Genomic DNA, 17,653 nt, shown 5'->3' on the forward strand with positions numbered 1-17,653 from the left:
TACCACCCAACCTAACCCTTTCCTTAAATGCATTAACAATTCTTTTATCTTGTAAATCATTATAGATTAGTTTTTTTTCAAAATATTAAGCATCACTTCTTTAAAATTTTTAGTATATATATTTATTATTCTGTACCATAATATATAAATATATACAATATCATTTTGATTTGAAATATAATCCCGTGCATAGCACGGGTCAAAACACTAGTAAAAGAAAGATTGTGAAGTTACCTAAATATATCTACTAACATGAGAATTCCAATCTTGTTCTTGTTCGACGTGAGCTATAACGAGGTTAATATAATCATTTAGCATTCTTATGTGAAGCAAGGCGAATCGAGGTGATAAGTGTAGATTGTTTAAATTTATTTTTGGAGATAGACTCGAACAAGAGATTAAACACATGTGCTAAAAGAAATTTGACAAAGACAAAGATAGTTTTCAATTTTTTTTTTTCAAAAATTTTAAAATTTTCATTAGTCTTAATATCCTTTCCCTCCACTTTCATCCACTTTTGGATGGATAACATGCTGACAAAAAATAAGTATACCTTATCCTTCGTTTTCCTCCCTATCCTTTCCTTTCCCTTCTCAAAAATTAATCCAAACATTAAAAGAAAAAAAAAACCTTATCCCTCTAATTCCCTTCTTTTACTTTCCCTCCCATTCTCTCAAAACACAAGGTACCTTATAGACTATAAGTTATAGTTTTGGTTGTAGGAGTTAGAATAGGGATTAGCTTTATTTCACTATCTTTATCTCATAAAGAAATTAAAAGAAGAGACCCACCTTTTTCTACATCTTGTATACTTCTTAAATTGTAATTATAGTTATCTTTCTGAGACATACTTGAGATAGTTTGTTATGTCATCATGTAACCAGCAACAGATCTAAGATTTTAGTTTAGGGAGCGAGGTATCAATGATATGATAGCAAACAAATTCTACAACAAATAAAATATACTATACGTAAAATGAAAGTTCAATATAATAGACTATAATTAGAAATAAGAAATTTTTTGAAAACAAGGACATAATGTAAAAAAAATATATACGAAAATTAGACTCTATACCATTTCATTTATTATCGATGTGATAGTTAGATTTTTTTTTTCTCTTTTAATCTTTGTCTTTGGTTTCCCATGTAATATGTACAGTGTTACAGTTTTATTTATACCTTTTTTTTTTAAATCTTTCTAAGACTTTTTTATATACAGTGTTAGCTTTCGGAAGTCCAAATAGTAAGGCCCAAATGATCATAATCCATATCAGGCATCACGAATTTCTTCATCAAGGAATTATTCGGGAAATAATCCCAAAAATTCTCCAAAGTTGTAGTGGCATACCAGTACATGAGGCAACATGCATGGATCCGATGTAGGCACGTACCAATTGTAAAAAATCACTTCATTTACATCTCTCGTTTGTTTCCATTTATTTAAGATAAAGGAAAATGATCATGATCACCAAATTGTCTCTTGCTAAAAGATACATTTACACGTGACCCTTTGAAGAGTAATAATGCACTAGAATTGAGACTGAAAATTGAAGTAAATCCTTGAATCGTCACTTCTTTTGTTTTGAGCAAAAGGGCAGTAGGAAATTGTTTTATTGATAAGGTACAAAGGAGAATTTTTTTTTTCCTGTTTGTCCTTTGTTGTTCTATAGTTACAGGCAGCTACAGAGAGAGGGGGAAAAAAAAAAAGCACTAACTGATAACTCTTTTTACAGTTCCCAAACTGTCGGTCGGCGCTAGGGAAGTTCTATCGTCTTCATATTGGTAGCAAGTTTCAAGTTTCAAGCGCAATCGCGGAAGCGACGGTTCTAGCCCAGTATTGGAGATGTTTCTTCATATCCGCAGCGGTAGAGACTCTGGGAATTCTTAAATTTAGGAGCGGTGAGTCAGGCCTTCTGATTAGCCACGCCTCCGATAGATACGGCCTAGTTATGGTTTGTTCAGCTCCTCCTTCAACTTCAACTCGTCGAGTTTCATGATGTGGAGGGCTGCCCATTAAAATGTTATCTTTCCCTTGAATGGTGCTTCCGGACAGCTCCAGTCTTTGCAACCCTGGAATTACGCTCATCATCCTTTTGCTCATGTTTTCTTTGTTAAAAATGAAACCCAGGTCCATGAAACCTTGTACCTCTTCCAGTTCAAGCTCGCACAGGCTTTTGCAGCTCATGGTTTTGTGCAATCTCCTGCCAGTGGTACCTGCAGTACTAGAGAGTAGTCTGAGGTTTCTTGATCGCTTTAAATTAGATGGCGACGATGACTGAGACCGGGCTCTGCTGGCCGTAACGTTCAACCTTGTTGGTCTTTCCTCTGATTCGGCACAAGTAGAAGTAGTAGTTTCCTTCTCGTCACTCTCTTGCTCGTCAAACTCAGCCTTTTACGTGAGTATACATATATGTATGCACAAGCGGCAACGTAAATTTAATACTCATTTCGTGGACGCGTCCGTCCTAGCTTGCATATACACACACATCACTACGTGTGTGCTCATTCATGTGCTTGTGTGTCGGTGAGATCACAAAGGCAGGCAAAGGCATAGGTGGTGCAATAAATTAATTGCTGGAGATTTTGCTAACCTGATTAGTTATGGAAGATGATGAAACAAGCTGCGTTTGAGAGTCGTTGCTTGATGAGTGTAAAAGTTCTTCTGAGACTGCACCAGCCATGGATGACGGCTTATGGATCTTTGCATAAAGTGAAGACGCCGATGGTTCCGAGACAAGAATAACGTTGCGAAACCAAAGATTATCCATGAGCCCTACTAGACATGATATGGCATAATTGTCTGCCATGAAAGGATATATAGTGTACTGAGGGCCGGGAGGAAGGCTGCAGAGAGAGTCCAAGAAGCAAGCTAGGTGAAGGGGATGGATGTTTGAATTTGGGTGTAGAAACTAGGAACATTCGATATTATCTTAGGATGCGTTTATGACGGTGTGGTGGTTGTGAATTGAAACAAAATAAATGAACCAGAATCGATTCAGAAAGTCTGTGGGATCCCGGAGACAGCAGATGTGGCCACGAATCATGGCATGGACCTTTCCCCTCCTCCTTTGTTTCACATGCCAGTATATGTAATCATCACTGATTGGCCTTGCCCGCTGCTTAAAGACAACACTCCGATGAGGACGCGCGACTGGATGAGTATTGTGCTGCTGGACCATTATCCTATTTTTTGGTTGTAATTGTAGTAACGTACGGGTTTTTGCAGTCATGCTGCCAAAAAAAAAAAAAAAAGGTTATATTTTTCTTGAAAAACGCAACCTTCCCTATCATTTACCGGCATCTACGTCTAATTCGGATTGTGTTATAGGGTTTGAACTTCAAATTTTGGCTATCCTATCGTGTATGTGTCAACGTTGAGTAGATAGATAATGTAACAAAATTTTAATTTCTTTAATCAAAATCTACCTATTTAAGATTTCTTCAAACTTGACTTTTTATTTTATTACTCCCTCCGTTTCACTTTGATAGTCCTATTTTCTATTTTCATCTGTCCCAAATTGTAGTCCATTTTCCGAGAAATTCTTCATCTTAGAGTCCGTTTGTTTCAGGTGAAAATGTTTTTCAGAAAAATATTTTCCTAATTTCCCGTGTTTGGTTGTACAAAAGTTACTGAAAACATTTTCCTATGTAAAATATTTTCACTCATCTTATGGAAAACAACATCCCTTCCAAACTTATTGAAGTTGTTTCCCGAAATGCATGCATCCCGCCTGTAATATATTCCAAACTTACTGAAAACATCTTGTAGTATGTTCTTTTTTTTTTGTGTAAACAAGAGGACTTGAACCCAAGACATCTTCCTTACACTCCCTCCCCCGTACCACCCAACCCAACCCTCCCCTAGTATATTCAAAAAAAAAAAAAAAACATCATCCTGCTCATCCTATGCTAATAATTAATTATGTATAATAGGGACAGTCTTTTCTAGAGAAACTTTTAGCAGTGAGAGTGCAAGATATACGTCACAATAAGCATTGCATGTGATTGATATTTGACACTAAATGGCCAGCAATTTGTTTATTGCTTAAGGAGATATTTTTTATTCATATATACATTTCTGCAAGATTTTTTAAATTTAAACAATGAGATAAATTTTCTTATTTTGCATGGGAAGAAGTATGTAGTTATAATGTGTAGAAAGTAAAGATAGAGATAAAAGTGAAAATATTTCAAAAGTTAAACAAACACCAGAAAAATGAAATAAGAAAATATTTTCAATAAACTAACCAAACCCCTGAAAATGATAAAAGGGAAATAATTTTCATGAAAAATTACTTCCACAGAAAATATTTTCCCAAGGAAAACATTTTACTTCCAACCAAACAGACCCTTAATGATTGCCCTATCAATCAGTTAAATTTGGTGTCTCTATTATTTTTAGCTTCTTTACAGAATCTTGAATAGTCAGAATGTGTGACAAGAAAAAAAAAAAAAAAAAAGGTACTTGAGTTGAGTAGGACATATGTATTCAACTATTCATTGCGAAATGAATCACGATGCTTTATTATATCAGTTTTGTTTTCTCTAGCAATACATTTTTTGTCTTTGAGTACAGTAGTATGATCCTTTCTCCTAACATGGATGGAGTTAATGGGATCTGATCAGTCTTCGACGATTTCTTGTTCATCTTCCTCTGATAGGTTAACCCGGCCTCAAGTACACCATCAAATTAACTACTGCTATACATATTCTGGAACGGACTCGATGCCATCTGATCAGGACTTAATTCAAGATTATTTTACTACTGAGGATGAGAAGGGCAAAAGAGTAGGATTTAATAAAGTGACCAGGAGTTTCAGTAGATCGAGCGACTGCAAACAGGCCATAAAGTATGATGATATTTCCTACTCCCTCCCTTTTTTTATAACTGACATTTAAGAAATTTGCTCTTAAGTACTTTTATTTATCGTTGTATTATCCCCATCCAACATTAATTATTTTTTCACAATTTTACTCTTTCATCTCTCTTTACCAATACAGGACCCTTAATTACTACTCCTAATAATTATTACTTCTCTCTTTGCTTTTGGCCTAGTAAAACAGCACCATTTAATACTCTAGTGAGAGAAAACATGAGTGAATTGGACAATTAATGAGGGTACAAAAGAAAAGTAGTGTATAGATTTAAACAATGAAAAACTTTTCTTAATTAGTGTGCAAAACCTTAAACGTCAGTTATAAAAAAAGGGAGGGAGTACTTGATATAATTTGGTAATCAAGTATAAATGGACCAACATTTCTCAAACTTTGCCTAAATTTTGTCAAAACCTGACGATTAGTAGAGAATTATAAATGATAATTATGCTTTTCAACGGTGTTTGATGTGCTGATTAAACAAATTTTGCTGCTGGGGCAAAGAATTGTTGTAGGGTGGCCAATTAATAAAAAATTCTTTTTTTTTCTATTTTTTTCATTTTTTCTCGTAAGAAAGTTCTCTATTATTGCCTTTGTATCTGTACTTCTATTTGAAATTTTTAGTGTATATTTATTGCAGGACAAAGTTCATAAGTTTGCAAAGTTTTCATCACCAACTTTTTGGATAGGGTATTATTTGGAATAATTACTGTAGCACTTTTTGTGATGTGATGTATGTGAGATAAAAAAAATAATTGAAAATATAAAAAGGTAGATTGAAAAATGTATTATGATGCAAGCGAAATATTATTTCGGATAAGTTCACTATCCAAACAAACCCTTTATTTTCTATCAACTCATTGAAAGAAAGAAAAAAAAATGGATTTGAATAATTTAATTCCTTTTCCTACTTGTTCTCTTGCTCCAATGAAGAAATTTAGAGTTATTCAACCACTACAAGCGGGCATTTGGTCTAGTGGTATGATTCTCGCTTAGGGTGCGAGAGGTCCCGAGTTCAATTCTCGGAATGCCCCTCGAATACATATATTTTTTTTTGGGCTGCAAGTAAAGTAATGTTGTAGCCTTGTAGGTATTTCACAATGGGCCTGTGTGAGCGAGAGTCTTTGTAACTGGCGCTTTGCGGCTGGCATTTGGAAGACCAGTTTAGAAAAAATCAAACAGCACCACAATCGGGCATTTGGTCTAGTGGTATGATTCTCGCTTAGGGTGCGAGAGGTCCCGAGTTCAATTCTCGGAATGCCCCTCAAGTTCTTTTTGTTTGGCCTGCAAGTAGAGTAATGATGTAGGTTCTTCACAATGGGCCTGTGTGAGCGCGAGTCTTTGTAACTGGCGCTTTGTGATCTTTGAAGCCCATGCGGCTGGCATTTGGAAGACCAGTTTATAAAAAATCAAACTCGTCGGAAGAATTAAACGATCGTTTTTGAACACTAGAAATTTGGTTAGTACTTACTAATCTCTCTGTCTCTCTCAAAATGGATATGTTAATCTGCAAATTGCATGATATGGATGCAAATTCTCACGACTTTTGCTATTGTCAGTTCCAATTGTACTCTACCAACCATGGAAAAAAATTAAAAATTATCAAAATTGTTCATATTGTAAAGCCTTCAACTTCAGTGCCAGCGTCTTTTGATTTGTCTGCCTTTGGGCCGTGGTGTGGTTAAAATAGATACTTTATTTTTTTGGAACACCATAAAATTTATTTAAAACCTACTTTGTTTGATAACATAAAAACTGCTACAACTGAACCTTTTTAAACATTTAGATATTTTGAATGTTTAATAAATGAAAATCTATCTGCCGAATTTGTTAAGCAATGCTAAACTTCTGAATTTGTTAAACAGTGCTAAACTTGTGTGTATTTTTTCAGTACAAGAATCATAACTGAATGCTTAATTCTGATAATAATCAATAGTATTACTTTATCTACCTTATCTTATCTACCAAATCTACCCTGGTTTGTTAATTATATTCAAAATTTTTATCTAATTAAACAACCTGATATTCTTTATCTAACAATTTTCTGTTTCTCTTTTCTCCTCTTTTAATGACTTTCACATCTTTTGCATAATGCTCATACAATATATTTCATCTTTTATACTAATTTGATTTAAAATAAATATTATCATTTTCATACATAACAATTTTAAGCTAATTAAATCATAAGTTTTATTTCTTTTTTTAAATGAAAAGATAGAGGGGCAAATTATCAAATTAAACTTATTAAGTATTCAGTTATAAATATTTATTAAACAATATAAATAGGTTTGATATTAAAATTCAAACATTCATATATTTTTTTCCCTTACTTAAAATTCAGCAAATTAATTATTTCAGAATTCAGATTCAGTTTTATTAAATGAAACTAGGGAAAAATGGATATGTTAATCTGCAAATTGCATGATATGGATGCAAATTCTCGCAACTTTTGCAATTGTCAGTTCCAATTGTACCCTGCCAACCATGGAAAAAAAATTAAAAAATTATCAAAATTGTTCAAATTGTAAAGCCTTCAACTTCGGTGACAGCATCTTTTGATTTTTCTACCTTTGGGGCATGGTGTGGTTAAAATAGATACTTTTTTTTTTTTTGGAACGCCATAGAATTTATTTTAAACCTACTCTTACTCTATATTAGGGGGAAGAGGATCCAAAGAGATTCAAGGAAAATTCAGAGGAAATTAAATTACTATCGATACAAGCGGCTGCCTATGCATCCACTAGTAAATTTTTTCAAGAAATTCTGAATTTTTTAAAATGCAAGGCAAGAAATCCCTTAATCTACGTCCAAATAGAATAGAGATATTAAGTGGTTTTTTGGTAGAGTAGTTGGCTGGTTAAAATAGAAACTTGTTCCGGTACCATTTCACATTGACGCTCCTGCGAATATTTCAAAATCAAGTGAAATGATGCTATGGTCAAGCTGAGAGACTAGAAAAATCCCCACTGACAATGTCCGATTCCACCTCACGATTTCTAATTCTAACCATATTCTAAAATCTGAACAGCGAAAGCCATGCATATGAACCTCGAGGATTCAAAACCTGCTAGGAGATGAATGATTCTCGAATTTGTTCGTTACTCCTTTTGTCTCAGCATACAGGCTTGGTCGTACGAGGAAAATGTAAGCCCCAAAAAAAAAAAAAAAAAAAAATCTTGTGAATCGCAATCTCAAAAACTTTCTTGCAACATCAAACAAAGTAGTAATAAACACGGGAGATGAACAAACAAGACCATGACTGACTACTAAGTAATTGTAGATCACGTACCAGAAGGAAGATGCAAATTCCTTTGAATATCTATTCAGCACCAAGTTCATCAGTCTAGGACATTTTACGAATGCTCAGTACTCGCAGAATCAGCAGTCAATTTTCCAAAGGGATACAGAAATCTACAATCGCCTACCAGTGAAAGAAGATGAGCCGTGACATATTTCCACATGTGAGCATCTCCATGAACCAGACAATCAGAAATGCCCCTGAAACACAAAAAAAAGGGAAAAGATGTGGATGGTTCCTTTCCCATATTCCACCAATTAACCTGATATGCTATTTTGTATTGCACATCCCTTGAAGCACTGACAGATTGTCCGGCAAATATGGTCTATAGACAGAAGAAGGAAGACAGGGTCAGCAGATACAATTAACGAGTCAACTAATAAGTCGACACGCCAAGCTTTCTTTTGTGCCATTTTTTCACCATATCTTAGTCACATACGGTTCCCTTTTAAAGCACTGTTAAACCAACGTAACTAGTGTCTCAGTTCATTCATATTCTAAATTATTTTGAATTTCCTCTATCTTTTGCATGATCACGAATTTGAGTGAACTTTTCCGATACTCGTCAAAAGAAGAATGGCAGCAGGAGGAGGTAGATCTCTTGAAGAGACACCCACTTGGGCAGTTGCAGTTGTCTGCTTTGTGCTAGTAGCACTATCTATAATCATTGAATGCGTCATTCACTTGATTGAAAAGGTAAACTTAACATTACCATAGCATTATGCAACCACATCAAAATATAGGGTGCATGAACTCTAAACGTATGATTCTGCTGGTTGCAGTGGTTAACAAAGAGAAATAGGAGAGCTCTTTGTGAAGCACTTGAAAAGATCAAATCAGGTTGGTCGTCCAACCAACATTGAACTTACCCTCTAACCGAGTGTGCAGAACCTAACTCACCATTCTGTTTTCTCTTGCATCGTCTCAGAGCTTATGCTTCTAGGTTTCATGTCATTGCTCCTAACAATAGGACAAGGACCAATTTCAGAAATATGCATATCAAAGTCCCTAGGCAATACTTGGCATCCATGCAATAAAAAACAAGAACATAGCAGGCACGACATTGATGCAGACAAGGAAGCAAGTGGACATAGGAGGCTCCTCGCATTTCCAGAATCTAGCTACGGTCAACGACGTGTTTTGGCAGCTGCTGGCTATGACAAATGTGCAGCAAAGGCACGATTATTTACATCCTTGCGACCGAACCAGAAACGAATTCTTTACAATAACAGCATTACTAGTGTATACTTTCTTGAGTTCACGATTGGACAATTAGAAATCGCCACTCACATGATGAAGGACAATCGTTCTATTTCAGAATATGGACTAGCCAAGATAACATAAGTAAAACCAATAAACATTTCTTGATCAAATATACCAAAAGGCGATAACGAAAAGGGGATATGAACCGTAAAAGAGTAAATACATACCTCGAGCTGTTTTTGATGCATTGCGTGCTATGTTTGAACTGCCTTCTTGCAGGGAAAAGTTCCTTTTGTGTCCTCTGATGGCATCCATCAACTTCACATATTCATCTTTGTACTAGCTGTTTTTCACGTGCTTTATTGTATAACCACATATGCTTTGGGCACAGCCAAGGTATGGTCCTCCTCAGTCCACATATTTATTCATACATTACTATGACCATCTGGTGAGTCAAGTTTGTTTAACTACATCACAGATGAGAATGTGGAAAGCATGGGAAATGGAAACCAGAACATCAGAGTATCAATTTGCACAAGGTAAGTACTTGCTTGACCGAATAAAGTAATGTCTTTGTGAAGGAGAATTAAGCATCATCTCACTTCTAATATACTTGTTCATTCGTGTTACCAACTTCATGAGAAAATGAAGTATTTAAATTTTGCAGATCCAGAGAGGTTTAGATTCGCAAGAGACACGTCTTTTGGGCGACGGCATCTAAGCTTCTGGAGTCACTCAACCATTCTTCTATGGACGGTAAGACCAATGAGATGTCCTCCTCTGTTTACAACTATCAGCTACTGACCAACTGCCCCCTTGTTAGTAGGGCTTTACCCCGAAGGGAGCCTTACCAGAAATTCTCAATGGCCAATGCCAATGAGGGGGTTTGGAAATAGTTTATTGTGCATCATTTGTCTTTGCAGGTTTAAAAGAGCAAATCATCACATAACGATCATCAACCTCTGAACCCATTTGAATGTACCAGACAATTGTTCCGTCTCCTCTCTCTCTCTCTCTCTCTCTCTCTCTTCTTATTCTTAATCATCCCTACCTCAAGCCGCTGCACCTCATTTGCCACCTCTCCATCCTTCGCCGTTTTTTCTTATCTATACCACTGCATTCAAGTTCTCAACTGATCCAAACAATCCGAAATTGTTCTGTACGGCCCTTTCCCACCGTTAGGCGGTTCCAACAACTGGAGCCAACTTAATTCGTCATATGAGTATAAGCTACATTTACAAAACCTTCCAGCCAATTTAAGTCAGTCAGCTTCTAATCCTACAGTAATATGGCATGATATCCAAGCTAAGCTCAACTTTCCTTTGTCATTGTTTCAGTCTCCTGCTCAAGCTCAAATTAAGATTCAATCCAGTTTTCAAAGTCTGCAAACCCTATCCCAACAAATTCATGGGAAGGAAATTAACTATTTCACCTTGATTGAAATATACGAACGGAGTATCAGATGACATTAATTATTTAGTTACGAGCAAACAGGGAAACAGAATTTAAGGATTTTCAGCATGATGCACCCCATACTTGGTGTCAATGGATTTGATAGATCTGATACAAGATGGGGAGAGGAGAGGAGAGAAGGTAAATGGGAAAAGCAACGTTGTTGGTTTAACAGCACAGGCTGTCATGCAGATGAAATGGAGAGGGGTAGGAGATTGAAATAGATGAAATGGAGCAAGCTGTCATGCAGATTACTCATATGCGCTCGAAGCAAGCTCCCATGTGTAGTTTAAGAACCAAGCTGACTTGCTGCACCCTAAGATGCCACTAATTTTGTTGCAGCAAACAGAATGCACATATCTGAGACATCAAAAGTAGAACATTTCACTGTATTTGTTTTACAATTAGTTTGTTGCCGTACAGACATGAGAAATAGACCAACAAAAGTAGAAAAACAAACAGAAAACAGTCTCAAAGTAATAAGATTGGAAAGGGTTCATGTGATGAAGTTGCCAACCTTGATTCATTCATGGTATTTTTATTGCAACCACATACATATCTGTTCTTCAGTTGTAGAAGGAACAGACAGCTTCATGAATTTTTCCCAGTTGCCAAGAGAGGACTCCTTAAGAGTCCTCCTCGCTGTCAAGTTCAAGGTTCGAATCCTATACCTAGCAGTTGGGGGGTAAAAAGCAAATGGGGAGGGATAGAAGGGAAAAAAGGGGAAAAAAAAGTTACAAGAGCAGGATAAAGCACAACTTGCTCCAATTAATTCAAGAAATTCTAGCCAAGAATGGAAATTCTTACCTGCCTCCATTTCTAATTCAAATGCCAGGTGTCTTTCTTTAGACAGTTTGTCAGATCAGTACCCAAGGTGGATTATCTGACTCTGCGCTATGGATTTATAATTGTAAGTTGTAGATAAATTCTTTTAATTCCACCACTTTAGACTGCCCCAAGATATAGTTATACATCAGTTCCAATCATCAAGTTCTCAGCTCACCAACATGAATTTACCAGGCACATTTAGCACCACAGAATCAGGCTAATTTTGATTTCCAGCAGTACATCAAAAGGTCACTTGAAGAAGACTTCAAAGTTGTTGTAGGTATCAGGTAAAGTGTGTTTACCATATTATAAACTTCATGCCACATGGGAAACATCTTCAGCTTAATCCCTTCACCCTTGAAGACAAGATAAAAAGGACAAAAAGAAAAGCTTTTTGCTATCTTTGTAAAAGACATACTATCATCATGCTAAAAGTATTCTGGAAACTGTTTCCCACTTCCATGATCCCAAATTTAACCACCAAAGGAAGCCCAATTAAACTGAAAAACAAGATCACAACTACAGCAATAGAACAGACCATTAAGTTTTCACTCAACAATTACTATTGCTAACAAAAATTTAGACTTACTAACACCTTCCATTATTGCAGCCCACTTATCTGGTTGTTTGCTGTACTTTTCCTGCTGTTTAACACTCATGGTAAGAAGATCACCCTTCCCTTTCTATTGGAGGGCATGCATTGTGTGTCTCTGTGTGCACATGCATGAGTATAATGTGTTAGTTTCCCCAGGTCATGAGACAGAGAGAGGTGTTATCGAACATGGATTACTTAATATATACAAAAGTAACTAAAGCTGAGGGTGAAAAATAAGCAGATTGATATGACATTATTAGTAAGTCTAAATATGGTACTATATATCTTAGTCAGTTTACGCTTGACTAAACGTATTCACTGTAATACTTAGATGTGACATCTACATGGTATAGAATTCAATGGTTGTCTGATAACACCAGAAATTTAATTACCCCCCCTCATGAGTCGTCGAATTGGCATGATCCTGATAACATAACCTCTTTTAAACAGGTTGGCAGTCCTACCTGTGGTTACCCTTTATCCCACTGATTGTAAGCATCATACTGTGTTTTTCAAGAATCCTCCAAGTTCAACCAGTCATACCATAATTGATCGAGATATTCACATCTCAAATGCAGATTATCCTATTGGTGGGAACTAAACTTCAGGTTATAATAACCAAGATGGGTTTAAGGATTCAAGAAAGAGGGGAAGTGGTCCAAGGAACTCCTTTAGTTCAGCCAGCGGATGATCTCTTCTGGTTCAATCGCCCTCGAGTCTTACTCTATCTGATCCACTTTGTTCTCTTCCAGGTACTTAAGATCACAGTCTAGTAATATCATGGGCTCTCTGAATCAATTATAGCTGCTTCTAAACTCTCTTGTACTCTCACAGAATGCATTTCAACTGGCCTTGTTTGTCTGGTCTTGGGTAAGCCATCAAACCAATATGCATCAAAACTTTTAACTCTGTACTAGTACATGTGTATTATTGTTTTGTTGTTGTTCTGTTCCTCCATCCTCTGATAGGCGTTTCTTTTATTTCTACAAGTATGAATATGGATTTCAGTCGTGCTTCCATGAGAACACAAAAGATGTGGCGATCGGAATATCAATGGGGTAAGTTTGTTATTTCTGCCTCTTTATTGGTGTCATGTCAATCTCAGCAGATACAAAATGATAGATTAATGGACATCACTAAGAAATATAAGGTCTGCAATTTCGCCAGGGTGCTGATACAAATACTCTGTAGTTACGTGACTCTCCCACTCTATGCTTTGGTAACACAGGTGAGCTGTCATATCCATCAGATAGAGATTTGTTTTTAATTTTTTCCCTCTCGTGTATGAGCCCTTTTGTCATTCACCTTGATTCCTCTACGTCAAACAGATGGGTTCAACCATGAAACCAACAATCTTCAATAAGAATGTAGCTAAGGCACTGCATACCTGGCACCAAACTGCAAGAAAGCACATAAAGCAGAAATGTCACTCAGATTCTGTGGGTCCAGTTTCAAGTCAGCCAAGCACTCCACTGCAGGGAACATCCCCTGTTCATCTACTACACTACTACAAAAATGAGATTGATAGTGTAGAGACATCTTCAAGAATTTCCAGTTACAATACACAACCATGGGAAAAAGGATCCCCTCAACTCTCATGCCTGCAAAATGACCCATCAAGTACTCAACAAGCTAGAAATAATCATACTATTGAAGGAAGAGTAGCTTCTGAACAGGTTAAAAATAAGGAAGGCTTAGTCCCTCAAACTCATTTATTCCAACACAAAGTAGATATTCCGTCAGCAGATTTCTGATTCAAGAACTGTGGCAGAATGGGAAGGTTGAGGCCACATGAACCAATTGTAAATGGGACAACCTGCCAAGAGTTATAGATGATTCAGGAAAATAGTTAGCTAACACAGTTCTGAAAAGTAGAAGACTCAGTTAGCATCATTAACATGGTACCCAACTTTGTCAATGCCAGTACTCATGAGACATGCATAACTTGAACAAGTCATTTTTTTCAACAGATTATTTTCTCCACTAAATGAGAAATATTCATTGCTAAGAAGATCTATAGTATCAGGAGCCATGGCAAAGATATATCTTTTACTAAGATTCAAACTTACTTCAGAAAAATCCAGCAAATAAGTTTTTGACATGTTCAATGTTGGTAAACCTTCATCTAATCCAATCACGTCTTAATATGCGCCTGGTGTTATTCGATTCTACCATCATCAAGTGGGTTATAGAGGTATATTCCAGCATCCATACATGGGATGCAACACAGGAGAGCTCTATTTATGCACAGGCCTGCAGCTTGCAACCAGCCAGCGTATTAGTATAATTTTTCCCTGGTAGCCATGTCCCTGGCAAGACTGGATCCACTGATTTGTGATCTCATTGGTTCTTCAAGGATGTAGGACAAAAAAATAAAAATAAAAAACCATCTGATAAATCAAGCATAAAAGAATCCAGGTTAGTGACAGAAAAATAACTTGTTCTGTTATATCCCCTTGAGGAACCTAATTGCCCACGGCTGACAGCATTTGATGAAACCAAATGTTTGGCAAACTCAATCATAGAGAGAGAGAAGTATTATCAACTGGTATGGTAAACAGCCCAACTATACGGTCAGTCAAAGTAAAGCACAAAGAACGAAGGAAATAGTCATCATTTCCTATTTTTCTCTTGTTAGGTGAGAGATGTCACTTGTTTCAGAAGCACCAAAACCAGTTCAACATTAAAATAATAATAACACCTGATAGATAAAGCCACCCAAAATTTACCGCGAAAATGAAACTGCTGTTTAATACTACTACATGCAACCTAAAGGGAACATATGGCAACACATAGATGTAAATCTTACTCATGCTTACCAAGTTGTACAGGCAAAAAAATGGTACCAAGACATACACTGAAGAAAGAGAAGGTAAACCACATGATTTTCAAGAGAATCATGCCACCAGAGAATCATGGTACCACAGAATTTCATTTACCATCAGAGAAGAACGTAGTTCTGTAGGTCCTGCCAATTATTAAAATCTACATCCAAAATGTCTCAGTTTGTATTCCGTTCAAGACAGCTGTGAAATACAAAAGGCATTTGGATATATGTGATGGAACCAGGAAAAAAGACAGGTCATAGAGTGGTGCCTGTTGAGAAACATAGAAAAAAATCCCAAGACAAAAAGATTGCTTTGTAGTCAAACAAAAAGCTATCGCATAATAGTTAGTTAAGTTACGAAAAACACCAATTTGGATGCCTCGAGTTCTGTTGTCCAAAATAGAAGTCCATAAGAACGAATTTCATTAGTCTCATTATCCCATCAAACACCAAATGATGAGCCAGAGACATATGATCCACGTAACCAGTCAACTGAAACGGAACTTTTTGTCAAGCAAGTATATCGATGTGGACCAAACTGCAAATGAATCAACAATCCACAAACATCTTCTTCTTTTTTTGTTTCAAGCTAATTGATGGATTTTCCAGAACATTGAAGCCAATCATTGCAAACAAGAACCGTCCAGAAGAAAAGATGTTAGGAAGCAAAACCAACAACATGATTAGAAAAATTTGAAAAACTAGAGACAACGTACGAGATAATAGACATGGACTTTAATTTAAATCGTTAAACGAACATTGAACACATAGTTTTTTGTTTCACCATTAAAACAGCGTCCAGACAACCAATACAAAGATTTATCTAGAAGACACCGCCCGTGAGCCAAAGGACAAGGTGGACTCATCCGGAATATTGTAATCAGCAAGAGTGCGCCCATCCTCAAGCTGCTTCCCAGCGAAAATCAATCTCTGCTGGTTGGGTGGAATCCCTTCCTTGTCTTGAATCTTGGCTTTAACTATCAATCGTGTCCAAGCTCTTTCACTTCCAGAATGATAGTCTTTCCCGCGAGCGTCTTCACAAAGATCTGCATCCCACCACGAAGCCTCAAGGCCCTCAACACCAGATGGAGTACCGACTCCTTTTGAATGTTGTAATCCGCTAAGGTTCTGCCATCCTCCAGCGACTTTCCAGCAAAAATCAAACGCTGCTGATCTGGGGGAATTCCCTTCTCATCCTGAAACTTTGCTTTGATGTTGTCAATTGTGTCCGAACTCTCAACCTCCAACGGTCTTCCCAGTCAGGGTTTTCACAAAGATATGAATTCCGCCACGGAGTCTCAAGACACGGTGAAGAGTGGACTCCTTTTGGATGTTGTCCTCAGCAAGAGTTCTGCCGTTTTCGAGTTGCTTGCCGGCGAAGATCAATCGCGGCTGTAGCTTATGTAGAAGTTTTTTAAAAAATTTTTAGAAGTGAATAAATTTTTAAATATTTAAAAATATATAATTTTTAAAATATTTGTAATTAAAATTTTTAAAAAATTTATAACAGATAAACTTGATAAAAAACTCAGGTCACAAACAGATTGCAATCAAATGAAAGATTCAACAACTACACCAAATTGCTTACTTTTGATAATGAATCCATGTGTTCGGATGATATGACGATATATGAAGCAACGGTTCCGCCTTCGGGTCGCTAATGACCTGGGGTCCGAATAGGTTCAGGTTTTTAAATTTCCTTTAGGCTTAGTTTGGGAGTTTAGGGATAGAAAAGATAAGGGAAACTTAAGTCACAAGAGAAGAGAAGAGAAAGAAAGCGATTGTTATGTTGTTTTTTAGAGTGTTGAAAATTGGTGGAATGATTTGGATATAAAAGTCGTGAAATATTTGTTCAAAATATTTTTAAAGATAAAATAAATATTTTAAAAAATTTTCACAAGCTTCCCTGAGATAATTTTCACACTTTATGGTATTTCATTTTTTTTTTCAATTTGGAATAATTTCAAAAACCTTCCCTAGAATTTGTAGCAATATTGCTTGATACCTGTGAATTTTGAAAAATCTCGCCCACCTCCTTTATTTTCAACTATTTGTAGCATTATCTACTCATTTCAAAAATCTTATTATGAAACTCATATTCGAAGAGGAAATATTTTCATACCAAAATTGCCCTTGTGTTACCCTACTATTTTTCTAAATGTGAACACATATTTACTACAAAGTACAAACCTAAAAATAAAGATAAATAGTGTGAAAATATAGTTCTAACATAATAGATTATATAAGTAGGTGTTTTGACGTATAAAAGATTACTATCTAAGAGTATATTTAAGGTGCTTCAAGCTATTTTTTTTTTATGTTGTTCACTGTAAAGTGTTTTCGTTAATTTTCGGAGTTTTTATAAATTTAAGAATTTTGAAGTTTCTAAATTTTTTATATAACCAATGGCCTGAAAATAAAAAACATACACAATGTGAAACTTATATTTACAAACTCATTTGAGGTGTTTTCAAAAATATAAAGCAACTTTCTTTATTACAAAGTTTTTTTGGATGAATTTATAATTTTTTTGACGTTCTAACATTTTGTCCAAAGTGTTGGCTTGAAAACAAGAG

At 36.1% G+C, this 17,653-nt stretch overlaps 2 protein-coding genes, 1 long non-coding RNA gene, 2 other non-coding genes and 1 pseudogene across 8 annotated transcripts; 3 read left to right on the forward strand and 3 right to left on the reverse strand.

Annotated features, from left to right (window-relative positions):
• Positions 1-1,546: 1,546 nt before the first annotated feature.
• LOC140003790 (uncharacterized) lies at positions 1,547-3,153 on the reverse strand. Of its 2 annotated transcripts, none has more exons than XR_011815669.1 (2): positions 2,591-3,153; positions 1,547-2,464 (listed from the first exon to the last, which is right to left on the reverse strand). XR_011815669.1 is itself a non-coding variant. In XM_072052114.1 (2 exons), the coding sequence occupies exons 1-2, from the start codon at positions 2,804-2,806 to the stop codon at positions 1,792-1,794; spliced, it is 813 nt and encodes a 270-aa protein (XP_071908215.1). In that variant the 5' UTR covers positions 2,807-3,136; the 3' UTR covers positions 1,547-1,791. The 2 variants fall into 2 exon arrangements, 1 of the variants encoding a protein (XP_071908215.1); XM_072052114.1 differs by having other exon boundaries at positions 1,547-2,388; positions 2,591-3,136.
• A 2,683-nt stretch (positions 3,154-5,836) lies between these two features.
• Positions 5,837-5,908, forward strand: TRNAP-AGG (transfer RNA proline (anticodon AGG)). Its single transcript has one exon. It is a non-coding gene; the product is annotated as a tRNA-Pro (tRNA).
• A 158-nt stretch (positions 5,909-6,066) lies between these two features.
• On the forward strand, positions 6,067-6,138 carry TRNAP-AGG (transfer RNA proline (anticodon AGG)). The gene has a single exon. It is a non-coding gene; the product is annotated as a tRNA-Pro (tRNA).
• Positions 6,139-7,696: 1,558 nt separating this feature from the next.
• LOC140008273 (uncharacterized) lies at positions 7,697-12,836 on the reverse strand. Its single transcript, XR_011815670.1, has 2 exons — positions 9,603-12,836; positions 7,697-9,132 (listed from the first exon to the last, which is right to left on the reverse strand). It is a non-coding gene; the product is annotated as an uncharacterized lncRNA (long non-coding RNA).
• Positions 8,749-14,203, forward strand: LOC140008271 (MLO-like protein 6). 3 transcript variants are annotated; one of them, XM_072052117.1, is made up of 13 exons: positions 8,749-8,868; positions 8,955-9,012; positions 9,101-9,348; positions 9,655-9,771; positions 9,854-9,914; positions 10,043-10,131; positions 11,663-11,737; positions 11,848-11,942; positions 12,266-12,315; positions 12,701-12,741; positions 12,829-13,002; positions 13,085-13,120; positions 13,241-13,312. In XM_072052117.1, the coding sequence occupies exons 1-13, from the start codon at positions 8,749-8,751 to the stop codon at positions 13,310-13,312; spliced, it is 1,236 nt and encodes a 411-aa protein (XP_071908218.1). The 3 variants fall into 3 exon arrangements, with proteins under 3 accessions (XP_071908218.1, XP_071908216.1, XP_071908217.1); XM_072052115.1 differs by lacking the exons at positions 8,749-8,868; positions 8,955-9,012; positions 9,101-9,348 and adding exons at positions 13,418-13,478; positions 13,579-14,203 and having other exon boundaries at positions 9,523-9,771; positions 13,241-13,308; XM_072052116.1 differs by lacking the exons at positions 8,749-8,868; positions 8,955-9,012; positions 9,101-9,348; positions 9,655-9,771 and adding exons at positions 13,418-13,478; positions 13,579-14,203 and having other exon boundaries at positions 9,808-9,914; positions 13,241-13,308.
• A 1,587-nt stretch (positions 14,204-15,790) lies between these two features.
• On the reverse strand, positions 15,791-16,892 carry LOC140008272 (polyubiquitin 11-like; annotated as a pseudogene).
• Between the last annotated feature and the right edge of the window lie 761 nt (positions 16,893-17,653).

This window comes from Coffea arabica, chromosome 6c (assembly GCF_036785885.1).
Source record: "Coffea arabica cultivar ET-39 chromosome 6c, Coffea Arabica ET-39 HiFi, whole genome shotgun sequence".
NCBI lineage: Eukaryota > Viridiplantae > Streptophyta > Magnoliopsida > Gentianales > Rubiaceae > Coffea > Coffea arabica.